This window comes from Peromyscus maniculatus, chromosome 9, assembly GCF_049852395.1.
Source record: "Peromyscus maniculatus bairdii isolate BWxNUB_F1_BW_parent chromosome 9, HU_Pman_BW_mat_3.1, whole genome shotgun sequence".
Taxonomy (NCBI): Eukaryota; Metazoa; Chordata; class Mammalia; order Rodentia; family Cricetidae; genus Peromyscus; species Peromyscus maniculatus.
The window spans coordinates 76,754,112-76,772,853 of NC_134860.1; the positions used below are offsets into that span (position 1 = coordinate 76,754,112).

At 44.6% G+C, this 18,742-nt stretch overlaps 1 protein-coding gene across 12 annotated transcripts in view; it reads right to left on the reverse strand.

Moving 5' to 3' along the window:
* The window catches only part of Dgkh (diacylglycerol kinase eta), a 166,553-nt gene that overhangs the window by 67,756 nt on the left and 80,055 nt on the right, over positions 1-18,742 (reverse strand). For 3 of the 12 annotated variants that reach the window (XM_076545427.1, XM_076545425.1, XM_076545426.1), the window contains exon 4: positions 17,542-17,622. In XM_076545427.1, the coding sequence (XP_076401542.1) occupies positions 17,542-17,622 (81 nt within the window). Of the gene's footprint in view, positions 1-10,830; positions 10,952-15,565; positions 15,704-17,541; positions 17,623-18,742 lie in introns of those variants that run through there. The other 9 variants (XM_076545429.1, XM_042285248.2, XM_042285250.2 and 6 more) reach the window with 8 other exon arrangements.

The following is an 18,742-nucleotide window of genomic DNA, read 5'->3' on the forward strand; positions in this document are numbered from 1 at the left end:
CATCAGAATTATGATAGTGACCTAGTGACAACCTCCTTGGACAAAGAAAATAACCAACAAATTAAGGTTGGGGGGCAGGGGGGGCGCGGGGGGGGGGATTCTTCTATTGCACTACACCCAACCTTACCTAAAGCAACAGTGGTGAATGAAGAAAGCATGCAAAGATGAAGAGGTCAGAGTCCCTGTACAGCGAGAGAATATTTTAACACGCCATTGTTACTATCTATCATACCTAAGCTATAGAAGACAGAGACTTCCTTATTTTAACTCAGATATCCGGCTCTGCCATAAAGGACATTCTCTGGTCATTTTCCAAGTCCAACAGCTTTTTCTGTTAGGAAACCCTTATTTCTGATCTAACGTTCTACCTGACTGCATCCACTCTGCTCGGGACAAGCTGTGTTTTAATCTGGATCCACCTTGCTGCAATATGAGTTCACACAGAGTGAGAAGTCTTTCCTGGAGAGCGGGACAGCAGGAGTTGTAATTGAGCTATAATAACTTTATCATCATATTTATTAGAATTTGACTTTCTCCACAGACTAATCAGATCCAAGGGTGAGCCTTTTTAACACTGGCTTTGCTATCCCTGTAGACTGACGTCTTAATATACTTCCATCCTTCCTTATGAAATCTAGACCCAGCTCTTTAATTATACATGGTGCCTTTTTTCTCATTCTTTTTTTATGGCATGAAATAATTCACTTTGACAACTGAAATGTGCCAAACTGCAATGTGATCACGCATCTTAAGTGACTATTTTAGGAACAGAGATGCCCCCATTTTTTCAGAGTACACTGGGGACCTTTGCTGCCCAAGAGCACAGACGTGCAAAAGCACAGGTGTGCACCTTCATCCAAAACGAGCCCATCCGAGCCCCAACACGACTCTCAGAAGCGCCATCAGAAAGCTTCGAAGGAGGTGAGGATCATTTCAGTTGCAATTTTGGATGTGCTCTGGCACAGCCACCTAAACGATTCTGTCACTCACCCAGGTTATCAACCATGAGAGGTGATTTAAGTGCCTAACTTTCCTATCAGTAAAGGCAGTGCCTGGTCTCAACGATGTCAAAAAGGTTCTCTTAACCTTCCCATTTCTCTGTCTCTTTTTTGGCATCCTTCTGATCCCAGACCACAGGACTCTGATCTGCCTGCAACATTACTCCTTTTGGGGTCACCAGCCTAACAGAGCCTTCCATGCCCAACACCTCACATAATACACCACGAGACTATGATCTCTAATGTCTTGTTTGACTCTTCTGTCTAAAGTTGGTACCACAGTCTTGTTTAATATACATTGAAACCAGAATTTAATAGGTAGAAAGACAAACAGCTAAGGTCCCTATCTTTCACCTGGCCAATTCATCAGCTTCTAATAATACCGGTCCCTTTGGGGATGTGCATTTGAGTCTTAAATTTAGCTTCCCAAGTAGTCTAGTGTCTGGGGTCAGTATTTCGCCCAATTGATTACCTCACTGTTCAAGCCCATCTGTTTTCTAAGATGACAATTATTTACCTATTTTTTTTCTGGGATATTAATAGATAATAGAGGTTTAAAATACATTTTCTTCCAAGGTTGCTTACATTTTAATGGAAGATATGACATTATAACATTAGTAGTACAATACATTAGTGGTACAGCACATAATGGAACTGAAGTGTGACATAATGTCACCGCGAGTTCATTCAGGGCACTTTGACCAAGGAAAGTGCCCTGAGCATTTTCAGCTGACAGTAAATTTAAGTGAGCAGAATTTCAAAATAAGAACAAGCCTTACAATTCTGGAGACATGGCTTAGTGATTAAAAGCACTTTTATCCAGGGGGCCTGGGTTCAATTTCCGGCACCAAAAGGATGGCTCACAACCTCCTGTTATTCCAGCTCCAGAGGATCCAGCACCCTCTTCTGGCTGCTCTGAGCACTGCATGAGTGTGGTGCATAGACACATGCATGTAAAATACTGATAAACATAAAAACAAACTTTAAAAAAGAAGACACATTTATCAAATTGATGGAATGTACACACATTCATTTTTTTTCTGTGTGAACACTACAGAAGCTACACCGAGTGGTCAAGGAGGGGAAAAAAGTCCTCAAACACAGATTTCACCATATCCAAGATGAAATGGAATAATTTATAAAGACATTATAGAGCTCTGATAAAACTAAAGCTGACTTACTTTAAAGTAAAGCACACACATACTTCATTACTAATTTACAGATGAAATTCACTCAAAAATTTTACGATGTAGGCAACATACTATGCAAACAGGACTCTCGATCATTCCTTATGGAACATCAGCACAGAACCATGTTTATATTTGTACATCAAACACATGGACGCATGCGTGCACGCGCACGCACACGCACGCACGTACACACCTTTCACTCTTAAAGCCCTTTCAAAGTCAATTTGCACTTCCGTTCTGACAGACTCTCACTGGTCAATCACGTTAACTGAATAAGAAACAACTTAGAGATCTCTGGTGGGCGGGGGGACGATGAAGGGGGGGTCCTGTTATGGAGATTTGTAATCTCAAAAGTCAAAACAGCCCCCAGAGGTGCTGAGAATAAAAGGGTGGGCTTGTTATGAACACAAGGAAGTCTGTGCCATCCATGCCTGCCAAGTTTTCTGGCATGGAGAAGCTGTGTACCTTCGGGATGTAATATTGGTTTCAACAACTGAACTGGAAATCGAGTAATTACCAATACACAATGACACTGATCTAGGAGAATTCTACAGCAGAATCAAACACATGACTCACTTGTGGCAGGGGTCGGTGAGGACAGGAGTCAAGTATTGAAGAGTAACTTCTGGTGGGAACTTTAGAAGTACAGAACACAGTTACTCTAAGAAGCCGCTGAGTGACAGAGTCCATCCTTGCCAGGAGTGTGCCTCTCTTCCTTCTTGTAGGAATACCTGACTCCTGTCCTTGGCAGAAAGGCACTGACTCCTCCCTTATCTCACAATTAAGTATGAATTAATTCTGTACAACATATTGCCAAAAAATAAAACCACTAAATGATCTGTCCACAATTTGTTGTTTCTTACGTAAACATAAAAATAGCAATGGTATACTGTTCTAGCAAGGAAAATGAAGTGATTTAATATTCCTTCACCATACGACGGTGAACTGCACAGCTGTATTCAGCTCAGCCTTTCCCCTTCACAGCTGGAGGGATGGTTCCCAAAGAGTGTGGGGGTGAAGTGTTCTGCTGCTCCAGCAATATTTGGGGTGAAAGTTGGGTAGGAGAAGAGCGAGAGCCTCCCTGTGGTAACTGAGGGATGTTTCCCGGAGAGTGTGGGGTGAAGTGTAATGAGTGAGATTTGCCTTTCCGCTTCAGATGAAACAGGCAAGTAGCACGAGGAAGTAATGAAATAAAAGAGGCAACAAGAGGTGGGTAGGGCAAGGGGTAAGTGGCATCCAGGGCAGAATCATCCTAAACGCTGGTCATTTTGAAAGGACTGTGATGGCTAATCTTGGATGCTAACTTGATACACTGAGCAAGAGGGACCCTTGAGTAAAGAACTGCCTCCATCAGACTGGCCTATGATCATGCAGGTCTGTGGGGCATTTTCTTGACAGTTAGTTGGCACAGAGGGTCCAGCTTACTGTGAGTTTTTAATGCCCCTAGGCGGGTGGGCCTAGGCTGTATAAGAAAGGCTGCTGACCATGAGCCTTGCAGTAAAGCCAGAAAGCAGCGCTGCTCTGTGGTCCCGCCCTCTGCTCCTGCTGCCCTCCCTGCCAGGACTCCCCTCAGTGGTCAACTGTAACCCAGAATTGTAAGCCGAAGAATCCCTTTCTTCCCGCAAGTGGCTTTTGGTCATGTGTTTATCACATCAACAGAAAGCACACTGAACGAGCACTGATACGTTTCCCAACCCCAACCTCGACTCTTTAAAGGCTAGGGTGAGGGACTTGAGAGTCCTGGTCTCCCTACACGTGCTAACATCCTAAGCAACGTTTGGCCCTGAACTCAAACAGCCACCAGGCCAAGTGTCTGGCCTCCTACCTCCTCCTCTAAGATCAAACCCATATTTCTCAAATAATGTCATCTTCCTTGTCCAGGCAGTAAGTGTGCGCAGAGGCCCACAAGTTAAGGCCTCTGAGCACCGACCGTAATGGGAAGGGGGTATTGACGGACAGTAGCTCTCAATCCCACTGCCAGAATTCATGAGTGTCAACGGTTTTTCCTAAGACAAAGTCAGCGTGGCTCCCTCCTCACACAGTCTCCTTGGAGCCAGGGGTGGAGCTCAGTGACCTGGTGGGGTTAGCATTGGTGAGGCCTTCAGTGTGATTTTCAGCGGGACAAAACCGAATTTACCCCGAATTCTTGATTAAGGAATCGTGGTTTCTTGACAATGTCACTTTCCATGTTAACCTGACTCCCATATACAACTGAAGTTATTTTTTCTAATTGCCTTAATGTAGAACATAAATTCTACCGTCTATTTCCATGAAACAAACAAACATGGATCTCAGTGTTATCTCTCACTGCCAATAAATATTCCCTCATAGTCTCTCAACTGTGGGAAAGGCAAGAGAAGACACGTTAGGATGCAGGCGGGCTGCTGTGCCTGGATCATTCCATTAAGATCTGAGTGTGTGCTAGAAGTGAAAGGCATTTATTAGCTACTTCGGAGGCAGAATTAATGGCCTGGAACACAGCTTCAAGTTCAGATAGTTCTAGTGTGGATGTTTAGAATTTTATACATCCAGATATTATAAGTAGCTATTTATGGGATCATTGGAACAGGCCAGGAATATATTCCTATTGTATAATATGTTGGCATAACTCAAAAAAGTAACAATCTGTTTTCCTTGCAGGACCATAAGGCTCAAGGGTTTTCTAAGTCACCAGGGCCGTGGACGAGATTTGAACTGAATTCTTCCCGCCTTCCTAGTCACCTAGTACAAAAGAACGGGAAAGACTGTGCTGCCCATTCTGGAAGGCCAGGCTGGTAGTCCACACTACTCATTTGTTTTTTATTTAAAAATGATGACGAGAGGAGGTTGGAGAGTCGGCTCAGTGGGCAGGATGCTGGCCTTGCAAGCACGGGGACCTGAGCGTGAGTCTTCAGAACTGAAAGCCAGGCACGGTGCTGTGTGCTTATCCAGGTCTGGTCAGGGGGAAACAGGCAAATTCCTGGGACCTTCTGGCCAGGCAGCCCAGTCCACTTGATGAGTTCCAGGCTAATGAGAGACACTATCTCAAAAAATAACCTGGTGAGTGGGACCTGAGGAACGACAGCCAAGCAACGATGTCCTCTAGTGTCCACACACACGCACACATGCACACACACACACAGGCACACAGGCACCTGTACGTAGGCAAACATATACACAGTGATCATAACTCAGCTATAAGCAGCACTATCTCAACCCCACAGATATATGCGTGCTCTTTGAAGATGAACAACAAAAAGCATAAGAAAGGTGTTGGCGAAATGAACCATAATGATCACAATCCGCTTCGTTCACTCATGGATAGGTCACTGGAAACCAGGCACCCTCGGGAAACACAGCATTTACACAGTACATACTCTCGGATGGCGTTGTGTCCAGGTATTACACTGTACGTGAGAAACAGGATTTTCTGCATTAATTGTAATGCTGAGGAGCATGGTGTATCAGAAATTATTTATGTCGGTTGTTGCAGACACACCCACTGTAAATTAGTGGTAATTAGTTAATGAGCACATTAAAAGTGTTACCATTCACTTAGCATTTTCAGAATGTACCGGAGATCGGAACAATGCATTAGCCTCGTTCCCTTGGCACAAGCTGTTTGGTTTCTAACTGTAAATGGCTTTGTACAAAATACATAGGCGATGGGAGATTTCAAAACAAAATAATCATCTTGCTTTGTACTGCTCGCTACAAAATGGGATGCTTCTAAAACTTAAATTTCCCATTAGTCCATGCTCAGACTTGAGTAGTGGAGAGGACACTTGGCTTTGCTATGCACTTAAAACAAGCCATGGAAATAACACCCTCCAATCACTTTAATAGAGTTGAACACACCTCTCCAAGTGCCTGCTCGATGTTCCCAGGAGATCTTACAATTACTTGAAGTTTATATCGTCCAGGACTTAAGTCCCATTTTCACTTCTTGCCAACCTGCGTTTGTATCTATTTCCTACTCTTGATTCAAGTACTACTTACACCCCAAATCCAGTTCTACGTTAGCTTCCTCCTCTCCATCCCCCTCACTCTGACCACAGCCCTCGAGCCTTCTGCACAAGGCCTCCTGTTTCTTCTTTCCTTCCTTCACATGGCAAACAGCCAGGCCATCCTCCTATCAGGCTTCCTTTGGATGGAGCGCTGTTGCCCAAGATGCTTCTCATGCTAATCCCTGACTCTTGTCAAGTGCACCAGATGGGAAGCTGCCAGAGAGGGTCGGGAATACATAATTCTTGATAGAAAATTCAAAACACTTTTAGAATGGAAATGTCTGCAGCTTAAACCTGCCCCAGTTACCAGCTTCCTTTCCTAAAGATAAACACTGGTCAGCTTCTTTGTGTATCTCTCCAGAGACAGTCTATCTATATGTGAGAACTGTGTGCTCCCTTGCAGTTTAAACACACAAAAAATGCATGCATACACAAGCACACAGTAATGTTAGGGAATCTTAACTGTTCTGTAGCTGAGTTTTCTCATTGAATAAAATCAGCCTGTATTGTTTACACACGCACATCTAATTCAAATGGCTGCATAGCATTCTGCTGTGATGTGTTTCATAATTCAATCGTCTCCGTTTGACATATCTGGGTTCTTTCCAGTCTCTTGCTATGACAATGTACAACCGATGCCTCTATTAGATAGATAGATAGATAGATAGATAGATAGATAGATAGATAGATAGATAGATAGATAGATAGATAGATGTGTGTGTGTGTGTGTGTGTGTGTGTGTGTGTGTGTGTGTGTATCTGCCTATATGGAACGGTTCACTATCCTTCCTGATTCCAGAGGCTGAGGCAGTGAAGACTCAGATCAAGACATGCAGCAATCTCTTTACACTCTTTCCTGTGAAGTGTGTGTCCTGCTCATAGCAACTCCCTGGTTAGAATCTGCCAGAGATTTTTTTTTTTTCTACAGCCATTGTGAGGTTAACAGTTTCAGTCCTTGCTAGTGGACCTATCTCTACCCATCATGAAAACGTTGCTAAGTACAGTCACACGAAAAGTTACCAAGGCTCCAGGAAGGCACAGCTGCTCTGCAGCGGCCAGCACAGTGGCCCCAACAAACACAGTGGCTTTTGCAAGACCTGCCGGCCACCGGGTCACTCTTACTTGTTCACGGGACTCCGGCACAGAAAATGAACAAGGTTTGTGCAGAAGCTAGAACACAACTGGAAAGACGCCTCAGCCAGTAGTGTGCTTGGGGGTCAAACTTCTATCCCCAGGGCTCACATCAAAAGCTGAAAGGGTGCTAGCTTCAGCAGCCCTGGGCAGGTAAGAACAGGAGGACCTCTGGGACCTGCTAGCCAGGCCAGCGGAAGAGTAAGGAGGAGGAGGCGTGGCCACATCTGGAAGAAGAGAGTAACTTGAGAAGACAAGATGTAGGATGCATAACTAAGCAGTCCTGGCTACATTGTGCTCTCACCTGCTCTCTTTGCTTTGGCTCCTGTCTCTCCTGCAGCAAGGTGCTCTGACAGGTTGTCAGAGCTGTGTGAGATCTCTTTCTTAAAGACGAGTTCCTCCTCTAGCTGGCGCCAGGCTTCCACAGCGTTGTCTCCCAGCATAAGATTCCCAGGGAAACTGCAATTTTTTTTTTTAGGGATTACTCTTTCAAAGACATCTCTCATGACAGGTGTACTCTTGGTTTCTTGTGACTAGCCTGTTTCCCCTCAAAAATCAAAAGACTAACTTCTGCCTAGAGTTCCCTGCCAGTGGGAACAGTGTACCAGAAGCTTCTGAGAGGGCTGGCTGACCCTCAACCCTGATTAGCTAATGCAGTCTGAGTTTCAGGACTGACCCAAACCCTTTAGCTCTAGCTCACCTACCAGCCGGTGTCAACGGATGAAACCAAGGAAAATGACAAGTCGCCAGCTTGCCTGCGCTCCACCTCTCGGCCACCAATCGGCGTCCAATCTCACTGGTCCACGACAGACTGGGCTATCGGTTATCCTTCTCGAACACATACCTATCTCTGTCATCATGAATCAAAATCTAGTTTGGACCAAGTGTACACTGAGTCCAAAGACTATGAAAATGAATAAGGCAACAACTACTAAACTGAAACCCTCTTTTGGGCAACCTCTAACTTAATAACTTTATCAGAAAACTCAATTATTACCTGAGACTAAAAAAAAAAAAAAAATACCGAGGAAGATTAAAATGTCTATTCCTCACTTGTCCAATGAAAACAGTCAGCCTAGCAACCAGCATAAGAATTGGCACCAGACCATAAACAAGTACTCTGATCGTTACTAACTGGTATCCCTGTTCCACCCTACTTCCTTCTTGCTTACCAAGGGGTGATGCTTCACTATGAATGGCCAGATCTGAACACATTCTACCAACAATGGTGCTCCTTGGAGTTGGAGAAAGGGCCCAGCATTAAGAACACTGGCTAAGGTTCAGTTCCAAGTACCCATACGGCAGCTCACAAAATCAGTAACTCCAGTTCCAAAGGACTGGACACCCTCTTCTGGTCTCCATGGGCACCAGGCGTGGGTACTGACAAAATATTCATAGACATAAAATGACATCTTTCAAAAGGTGATCATTTACCAGGTTGCTACCATCATATGAACCTGAAAATTCTAATAGGCCATTCATTCTCATGGAACGCACTCAATATTAAAATATTAGTGATGCCTTTAGATAACTACAAAAATGTACCCAAAGTAAGTTCTCTGAACCCCAACCCCTTTAATCTGACTTCTGGAAGGAAGAATATTCCATGGGCTAATTGAAATAATCAAGTGAGATATAAAATGAGAAGCAGCTACATACTCACTATTCATTCTGTTTTATACAGCCAAGAGGTTTCATAAATAAATTTATTGCTTTCTGCCTTCAATCGCTAAGATCTTGTAAAAGAACAGGCTTTCCTTGGTGCTATTTAATTTTTTTAACATTCAACATAAAAGAATTGTTAAAATACATTTTTAAAAACTAAAAGGTTGATTCTTGAAGTTGTCCAATGAAGCTATTATCTGTGAGGTATAAGGATGAACTCTATTCCCTAGAACATGTCATCCAGGATGCAAGGCTCCACAATTCAGAGTTCTGCTGCTTCATTCAGATGAATATCAGCTAGCAGGCCCTCTTTAGACATACTCAGATATTTAATATTCTATTTTTAAAATTGTTACTCTGACCAGTAACTCGTTTGCCCACATTAGGCCCCTATTCCAGGCATTGGCATGAGGCAGGATACATTGACCTGAGTACAGAGCCCTAGAGTCTGTACCGCCAATGGGTATCAGAAATCAGAATTCACCTACATGAATACGGGGCCCAAGCACTTTTGAGTGAACCCTTCCTCCAAATAAATGCACTAAAGTTCAAGTAAAACATGCAGCCCTTTCTCAAAGAATGCATCTGCATTTGACTGAGACTGTCAGTGACATGCTGCCTGGACATTTTTAAATCCTCTGCAAAGCAGGATGATTGGAGAGGCTGTAGCCCCGCCCTGGTTCAATATCTGAGACAGGCACCCTTGCCCGTTTTCATGCAGAAACTCTACGGAGAAAAGATGGGTTCTTAATGGTTAACTAACTGCATATAGTTACAAGGGACAACTGGGGGCCAGGGTGACAGTGATGTAATCAGCTCAGAACCTTGTATTTGGAACCTGTGAAGGGCCTTGTACATGAAATATCTACAGAAAGTACAGATTCCTCATTTGTCCCAAGACTCAGTGTGGCAGGCTGCCATTCACTGGGCACCACAATATGGCAGAAACACTGGGGAGGTCAGTCCTCTAAGACAGTCCGCCAAGGTTCAGGAAACTTCATCTCGACAGAAATTCTCTATTGGTCTTGCACAAAATGGCTCAGACTAAAGGCCACCTAGGACACCAGCTTCATAAAACCCTGGCAATGGGCCCAGTGATAAGAACTTGTTTGTTTGTTTGTTTGTTTGTTTTTTGGAAGAAAAGGAAGGCTGGCCTGGAACTCACTATGTGAGTTCATAGCAATCCTCCTGCCTCAGCCTGTAAGTAGTATGTTAACATAGAGTCATTTTAAAGTATTATAAAATATTTGAATCAACATAGACATAAAATAATTAGACTGGCTAAAATAATTAGACTAGGTTCCTAAATATTGTGTAATCAAAGTCGAGACCACTACAATGATTCATAAGAGGCAAGAATCATGTCTGTAAGACTTATTGCTTTAAAAATAGTCTGAGTCACTGCATATAATGTAAAAATTTCATAAAGATGCAAATATTTATGGAGATATGAAAAACCAAACATCATGGAGGAAAATGGGAAAATTCTGTGCCTATGCTTAAACATGAAAGGCTGCAGTTTTCCCAAAGGAAAAAACTTCATAAATATCACTCATTTGTTGATTCAACACAAGCACTGCTTTCATTCATTTGACAAACCCAGGCTATTTGTCAAATTAGCCTTGGGCAATGAGCGAAGACACAGAATTTAAAGCTGGAAGGACATTTCTGTTTCCATCAGCACATCTCACTGCTCCTCCACACTGACACCAGGTCACTGACCCCTCCAAGCCCTCTGGGGAGGTCACTGATTCTTGCTGAGTGGTATCATCCACAGCACATGGGAAGGGTCGAGGCCACCGTGAAATCAGCCACTCCTGTCCATGCTTCCTTGACTATCCCAAACCAAAGAGAGCCCCACATTTACACAGCTCTTGGTCTTCCAACCTTGAGGAGTTCATGTCGGCTCTGAACCCGGGCCTGTCCTGAAGGCTCTCACAGCCCCTGTCAGCTACAAAGCAAGAAGATAACTGAAGGTTTCCAACAATGGGCAAGGTCATTACCTCACAAGCGGCCTGTTCTATCACATGATTCTAGTTAGAAAGTTCTTTCATGTTGAGTTGAAATCAACCCTGTGAATTCAACCACACAAACCTATTGCTGCCTCTTCTATGTAATAATTCCTCAAATATCCCAAAAACTTTAAAATACCGTCGTCATCATCATCATCATCATCATCATCATCATCATCATCATCAGGATGCATATGTATGGAGTTCAGAGGACATCTCTGTGGATTCAGTCCTCTCCTTCCACCTTTATGTGGGTGCTGGGGCTTCAACTCAGCTTGCCAGCCTTGTGTGACAAGATCCTTAGCCTGCTGGGCCCATGTTGATAGCCCATATTCCCAAACTTCTTTAATTTAAAAAAAAAAGAAGAAGCCCTTACATGCCATTCAATCTCAGGATTCCCAGACAGTTTTAGAATATTGATCACCTTCTTCTGTGAAATCTTTTAGCCAACACTTCTTTTTAATATCTAGTATCCCAAATGTACTGTAATACACACGATTTGGAGTGTGACCAGCATGTGCTTGCTATGTGTCTGGTAGTGAAGCCTAAGATTCTCACTGACTTGATGTAGAAAAGACAGCTGAACACGGGGCCAATCAGAGGATCACTATCACAGTCACGTCTATTTAAACAGCCAGATACAGAGGCAGGCCAGCAGAGTAGTCAAGAGTGCAGACTGAGGCTACATATCTGACATGGGTTCCCATTTCAGAGGCTTGCTTCTCTGTTTCCTTGTCTATCTAATAGCAATAGCAACTGTCTTGCCTCCCTGGATTGGTATAAAAATTTAAGTGAGATATCAGGGACAGAGTGTTTAGAACAAGAATCGGTATTGGTAACTAGGGTAGGTAACTTGTTTAGCTACGGATCATTCGCTCAGGTGATTATCTATGTACCCTTTACATGTCATGCTTTTCACAAATCACATGGGAAAAAGGCAAGTTTCAGTCATTTCCTTAGGAATTAAATATTGAGACATTGCTGGATGAAAGCAAACTGACACTTTCTTAGGTTCAAAGGATGTGCTATCCCTCTTCAGAGAGAGACAAGCTGAACTTTGTCGAGTGACAGGAAGCCAAGGGAAAGCAGAATAAACAGAAATCGACTACTACAGAAACAAACTCCCAGGGACATCTTTCCTTCCCATTAAACCCAGCCTGCTCAGTCAAAGATGGCATGGATGCAGAATTCCTGGGGTTGTAAGGCCCACCATGGTATATTCTCTTGGCTTACTGGTTTCTTTGAATGCAAACACTTTAAACTCTCCTGCCAGAATCATAATCAAATGCCATACTGGTGTCTTTTCTGGCCACTGTGACCAAATGCCTCACAAGAAGCAACTGAAGGGAGGAAGGACTTATGTGAGCTCATAGTTTGAGAAGAGAACTCACCACAGCAGGCTGGACAAGGCAGCAGTGTGCAGTCAGCTCCATGGGTGCAGGAACAGGGGCGTGAGCCTCCCCCATCTCCTCAGACCAGGAGGTGGAGAAAGGAGAAGGCTAACACTCTTTAGGCTGTCGTCTCTTGTTCAGTCTAGGCTCCCAGCCTAGGGGATGACACCACCCACATATACAGTGCGTCTTCCCCTCCTGGGTAAACCTCTCTCTGTTAATGCCCTCAGACCAAGAAAGGTATGTCTCCCAGGTGATTCTAAAGCAAGAGGAAGTAGGAAGAAGCAGCTTCCAGCATACCTGCTTGAGCAAGTAACCCTGGGCAATAAAAGCTCTCCACTCCAACACTCAGATCTAGACATAGGAGCTTCCGTTCACAGGGTGCCTGCATCTGACCCAGCAAGGAACCCTGTGCACATGCACCAACAGAGGAGCTCCACACACAGCTCAATGAGTACTAAAAGATGCTAAGGATGGCTAAATTAACCATGAAATCTTTGCATGCCCTCTAAGCACAACAAATAAGCACACACAAAAATTCCATGCTGCTTGCTGTCTGCCATCTATTACCACTAGCTCCCAATGCTGGGGACTGGTCCTAGGCCCCCCTACATCCCCGATAAGAGTTCTCTCACAGACAGACAGCCTCCCGCCACTTTTATTTTACATTATACTGGGAGACAAGGTCCTACTAAGCTGCCCAGTTTAATCAGCCTTGAACTGTCCTGCAGCCAGGCTTGAGTCTTCTGCCTCAGCCTTCAACTGGGATTATCTAGGTCTGTGACACAAAGCCTGGCCAGTTATCTCAGAGGAAGATCTAAATACCAATACAGCTTCTTTAAAATGGTGATTCATCTTCCAGATACTTCTCAAAGAAAGGTAGGATGGAATGTTTCCTCAAGGTGGAAGTCATCTACATCACCTTCAAAGTTCCCACACTTTCAGAAATTGGCCATATACTTACTGCCAATCGTGAGGGGGAAAGATGGGCACTACATTCAGGATAACAGCCACTAGCACCTACTAAACTGCACGTGCTCCTTCCTCCCTGCCCCAGGTATTTAATACGTTACCACATTCATTCGATACTGAGAGCCCTAGGGAGCAGGACCTCCACCACTGCAGGTCTCTTTCAAGGGATTAACTCATATGGCCAAGGCCACATAACAGGGCTGAGCCAGGATGTTTGACTTCAGAACCTAAACTCGTAAGCTCTGCCCATCGTGGCAAAATTTACACTAGAAATAACTTAATGAACACCAACCTAATTTACTCATCAGATAGTTACACGGATATTGAAAGGAAGACTTGGAACGGGACACTATGTTATGCCCAGTGTACTCAGGTCTTAAGCCACGCCCACAATCCCGTGGCTCCACGGTCTTGGGGCCCATGTGCCTCAGTGGGACTCAGACACTGAATGCAGAGGTGATCTTGAGCTGCTTCGGGCATAGGCCAGCAGCTACCCCGCACTGTAGGACACTCACTATAGAAACCATCTTAGCAGAGCATTCATTTGAGCATTCATTTTCAAGCAAAGCGTACGTTTTCCATTTCCCATCAACTATTTATAGATTGTCCATGCACCACCATTTCTTGTCAATATATTACCCTTAGGGACTTCAGGAAGACCAAACTTTGGCCACTCCTGGTCTCCAACCGCAATCCCATCACACGGCACCATTAACCTCTGACACCAACCCGCTAAAAGAGCGGTGTCAGTAGCCATCAAGACGATCTAGGGAGGCAGGATATTTAAATATTTAAACAGGAGGATTGCCAATTACCACTTGAAAACATGCCTTTTGCTCCATTTTATGCTGTGGAAAGTTCTACCAAGTAGTAGAACTTTCTATTGCAGTACAACGCGAAGCAGCCTACCTTTTCAGCCTCTACATCTCTAGTCTAACAAACTTCAGAAAGACCACGTCCCCTCATGCTGACAGACACTTTGATCTTAGGAGTAAGGTGCTATGAAGTGCAAAGAGAGACCCAGTCCCTGTCCTCCGGGAGTCATGATAAAAATACAGACTCACCTAAGGCAAGTCCTCTTTACACCAGGGGTAAACAAATGCAACTGGGGGGCAAGGGACAGTTGCATGGGTGACCTGCATAATCTCAGGCTTTTCCAGGTCCTTTGCCTGTATCTGCCCTAAGCCCCTCCCCCCAACCTGAAATTATTCTAACCCTTACACTGTAAACTTTGGGACCCTCCTTCAGATTAACTGTACGCACACACACACACACACACACACACACACACACACACTTGTTTGGGACCCTCCAGATTAACTCTACACACACACACACACACACACACTTGTTCGCTCCCAGAGGAAGGCAAATGGCTAGTCCCACCGGTAAGACTAGCAAGGTTCTTTCTGTCTTACCTAGCCCACCCTCACTTGGAGGATTGGATAACAAGCAACAATTCAGGCTTGGAAGCCCCAAGGTTCCTCGTGTTTATCGGAGGCTGCTTAGATAATAGCAAGGCTATTTCTGCCTTTCCGCTGTTTTATCCTCCATCACTGAGCGCAGAGGAGGCGAAGCTATAAGCTACTGACGTTTCAAGCGTCCAGCATTACCTTTACCCCTCTGCCCCAAGGCCTTATAAACCACCGCTCTGGATCAATCTATTTGCTTGCTCCCTATTAATTTAAAGACTATCCTATAAGCACAGATTGGATGGACATTACAAGCCAGTCTTTAGTGGACATAGTTTACAGGTCCCTGATGGTTTCCACGCCGTCTCTCCACAGAAGCTATTCTCAGCCTTCCCAGGCTCCCACTCAGAGCCTCGCAACCTGGTCTTCAGTTTCACTGAGAAAATGGTACCATTTGGGCTTGAAATACGCATGCTTGCTGCCCACACCTGCCTCCCTCTCGGCTCTGCGCTCTGCTGTGCCCTGGTTCTTCATCCATCGGCTCACTCGGCAGTCTTGCCTCATCTAATAGCTCTTTCCCTTCCTCACGCAAACAGGCTCAAAAGCACAGTGAAAAAGAACAACCAAACCACGATGCGGTCGTTACGCAAACACCCCCTGTCAGTCTGTGCTCCCGACAGCCGAGCCTCAGGAAAGAGCCCGTGGTCTCACTCTGAGTTGACAGTGCAGCCTAAGGCATGCCAATCCACCCGGGAAACCACTCGCGGCCACGTGACCACACGAACCCCAAGTCCACAGACCCAAGTCACCTTCTCAGTTCCTCCGGGACTCGCCCTCTCCACAGCACCTGAGGTCTAGCAACTTCCATCTTGAAACCCTCTGACTCCGGGGGTTCCTATGACATCACCGCCTGGTGATTCCACTTCTTCACGTAAGAACGCTCTTTCTTGCTCAGCCCTCTGGTCGAAACCTTACATTTTAACATTTTTCCCAGGATTCTATTCTTGGCTTTCCTCTTCTCAAACTAAACTCTCCCCGGGGAGAAGGAGCGGAGAAGCACTGTTTACACTATGAATTATCCCACATGCCCATAAATCAATCAGACTACATTTGAATCCATTCGCTTCCTCTCCCCACTCAGCTCCACACCAGAGCTCACCTCTGGCGTGGTCCTCTCTGTGTGCTTACCCGGCTGTCTCCCATGCTCTGTGCACCCAAGGGACAGACACCGGTGTCAGTGGCGGCGACTTCCTGGTGTGAGGGCTGGGAAGTGTGGGTAGGTGTGACTTAGGGAAAGCAGTGCATCATCACAGGGGAGCTAAGGAGTGTGCCACCGCAGGAAGAACCACCAGAGCTCCCAGAACTAGGGAAGATCTAGAGGGAGATTTACATATGCAAATCGATGATATAGATACACACATCTACATCTCCTTTGCGGCATTCCTCTGCTTTATCATAAATGCCAGTGATATAATGGGAAGTCAATTTATATTTTGATTTTGTACATGAAAGAAGCGGAGGGATGGGGGAAGGGGTAAGATTTCGGCAACCACAGGTAGAAGGAAATCAGTCAGGGGGAAACAGGAAAGCTGGGGCAGAGCGAGCTGGGCTGCAGGGTGGAGAAGGTCAACATCCGGACACTGAGAGGCATCATACAAGATCTTTTTTTTTTTTTTTTTTTTTTTTTGGAGTGGAGATGCAATTTGTAGGTGATGGCGAACAAGCTATTCCTTTAAGTAATGCAACTTTGATTAGTACAGAACAGAAGGGCCCTCTTTAAAAGTTCCCTGATGAGTTGGAGAGAAATGGAAGCTTGAGCTACAGCAGCTGCCTGAACAGCAGCTGAAATGAAAGTACAAGGAGAAATGTTGTTTTCTAAGACTGAAGATAAATAACAAAGGTTCTGAATGCTTAAGAACAATAGAATTAAGTGAAGGATTAATTTAAAGGAAGTACAAACTTTAAAAACACAAAAATGAAAAAAAATGAAAAGGAGCTGGGCAGTGGTGACACACGCCTTTAATCCCAGTATTCAGGAGGCAGAGGCAGGCGGATCTCTGTGAGTCAACTGGTCTACAGAGCAAGTTCTAAGACATCCAGAGCTACATAGAGAAATCCTGTCTCAAAAACCAAACTAAAACAACAACAAAAATAAAAGCGAAAAGGAAAACAATCCTTTTTGTTTGTTTGTTTAAAACAGTTTTTTTTTTTTTTTTGGTTTTTCGAGACAGGGTTTCTCTGTGTAGCTTTGCGCCTTTCCTGGAGCTCACTTGGTAGCCCAGGCTGGCCTCGAACTCAGAGATATCCGCCTGGCTCTGCCTCCCGAGTGCTGGGATTAAAGGCGTGCGCCACCAACGCCCGGCTGTTTAAAACAGTTTTACTGTGTAGCCCAGGGCTGCCCTGGAATTCATGGCAATCTTCCTGCCTCAGCTTCCTAGGATTTCAGGTATGAGCCACTGTGTGTGTGTGTGTGTGTGTGTGTGTGTGTGTGTGTGTGTGAGAGAGAGAGAGAGAGAGAGAGAGAGAGAGAGAGAGAGAGAGAGAGAGAGAGAGAGAAAGAGAGAGAGAGATGTATAAACATATTTAAACGTACATATTCAAAAATATATATTTGAAAAACACATTTAGACTCAAGTTTACTGAGCCAATAACTGATCATATATTTGTTGTTGGAATGTAAAACATATTGATTAGAGTTCATTGTGTCAGTAAGGACTGAACTAAGCACCTGCACATGCTTAAGAACTGCCACCCCACAGCCCTGGGACAGAGAACATAACCATACCGTAAAGCTGTTGTTGACATTTTTGGTACTTGCTTCAGCGACGCTGGCATCTGAGAGGTCAACTTCATCAAATATCAAGGACTGTTGATAAACAAGAACACAAACGCATTATGTAGAAAGCCAGCTCTTCAGTACCTTTTCACTCTCAGCCCACGACGACGAAAATGATGTCAAGAATTAGGAATCAAAAATGAACTCCAACTTAGGGATGCTACACAAGTCTGCCTCAGGAAGAATGAGTCCATTCAACATGGCCACCCTACACAACTGACCGCTGTCTTCTGGAAGCCTGTCTGCTATGGTTAGAAGAACCAACTGAAGAACCAACACACACACTCACCCTCTCATACCCTAAAGCCTGAGGCAACTCGGTGGGCAGTCGAAGGCATTGTTGCCCACAGGTTTGTTGAGTGGAGACCGAGAACTAGCCCTGGCTCAGATCACGGTGATCTGGACCTTTGAATGCTTTGGACCTTGTCCTTGTCTATCAAAAAGTGTCCAAATAAGATGGTGACCGTATTCTGCAAACAGAAGACCGTGTTTCTCTCATGCTCTTAAACATTATTTTAATCAAAAACTGGTGAAAGCTGCAGCAGGAAAAAATGGGACTTCTTTCAAAGGACAAATTAGGCATTAGGAAGTATGAGCACATGCATGCATCTTTCCCATTTTTAGTGAGTTGGTCACTGCTCAGCTTTCAAGTCAGTGAACTTCCCACACAAGTGGAGTTCACCTCCACAGCTGCAGAGAAACATGTCTCGCCTTCCTGATAGCTTCCACTCTCCCAAACAGGGAGTTATACTAAGGGGGTTACATTAAGTTTACTGTATCGTTATTAGTTTACTTTAATTCAACTAGGCTTGCTCCCAAACTGGAAGGGGTGTACAATGTGGCCAGTACATGAAACAGACAATGTTCACTGCAAAGAGGACTGGAGTCCCAGGGAAAGGCTATGCAAAGTCACCAACAGTTTTCTCAGCAGAAAACAAATTCGTCATCTCATATATGGGACTATTCGAGGGGCACCTTCACAGGGTACACTGCCACAGTCACAGGTAACCAAGAGGTCGATGTTTCTACAGAGGAATGTGCAAAGACACCATGGAGCCGCAGCAGGGACAACAGTCAACATTAGGCTTTTAAAATAAGATTACTGGATTTTGTTATTACTTTAACCTGAGCATTCAGTTATTCAGTTCGA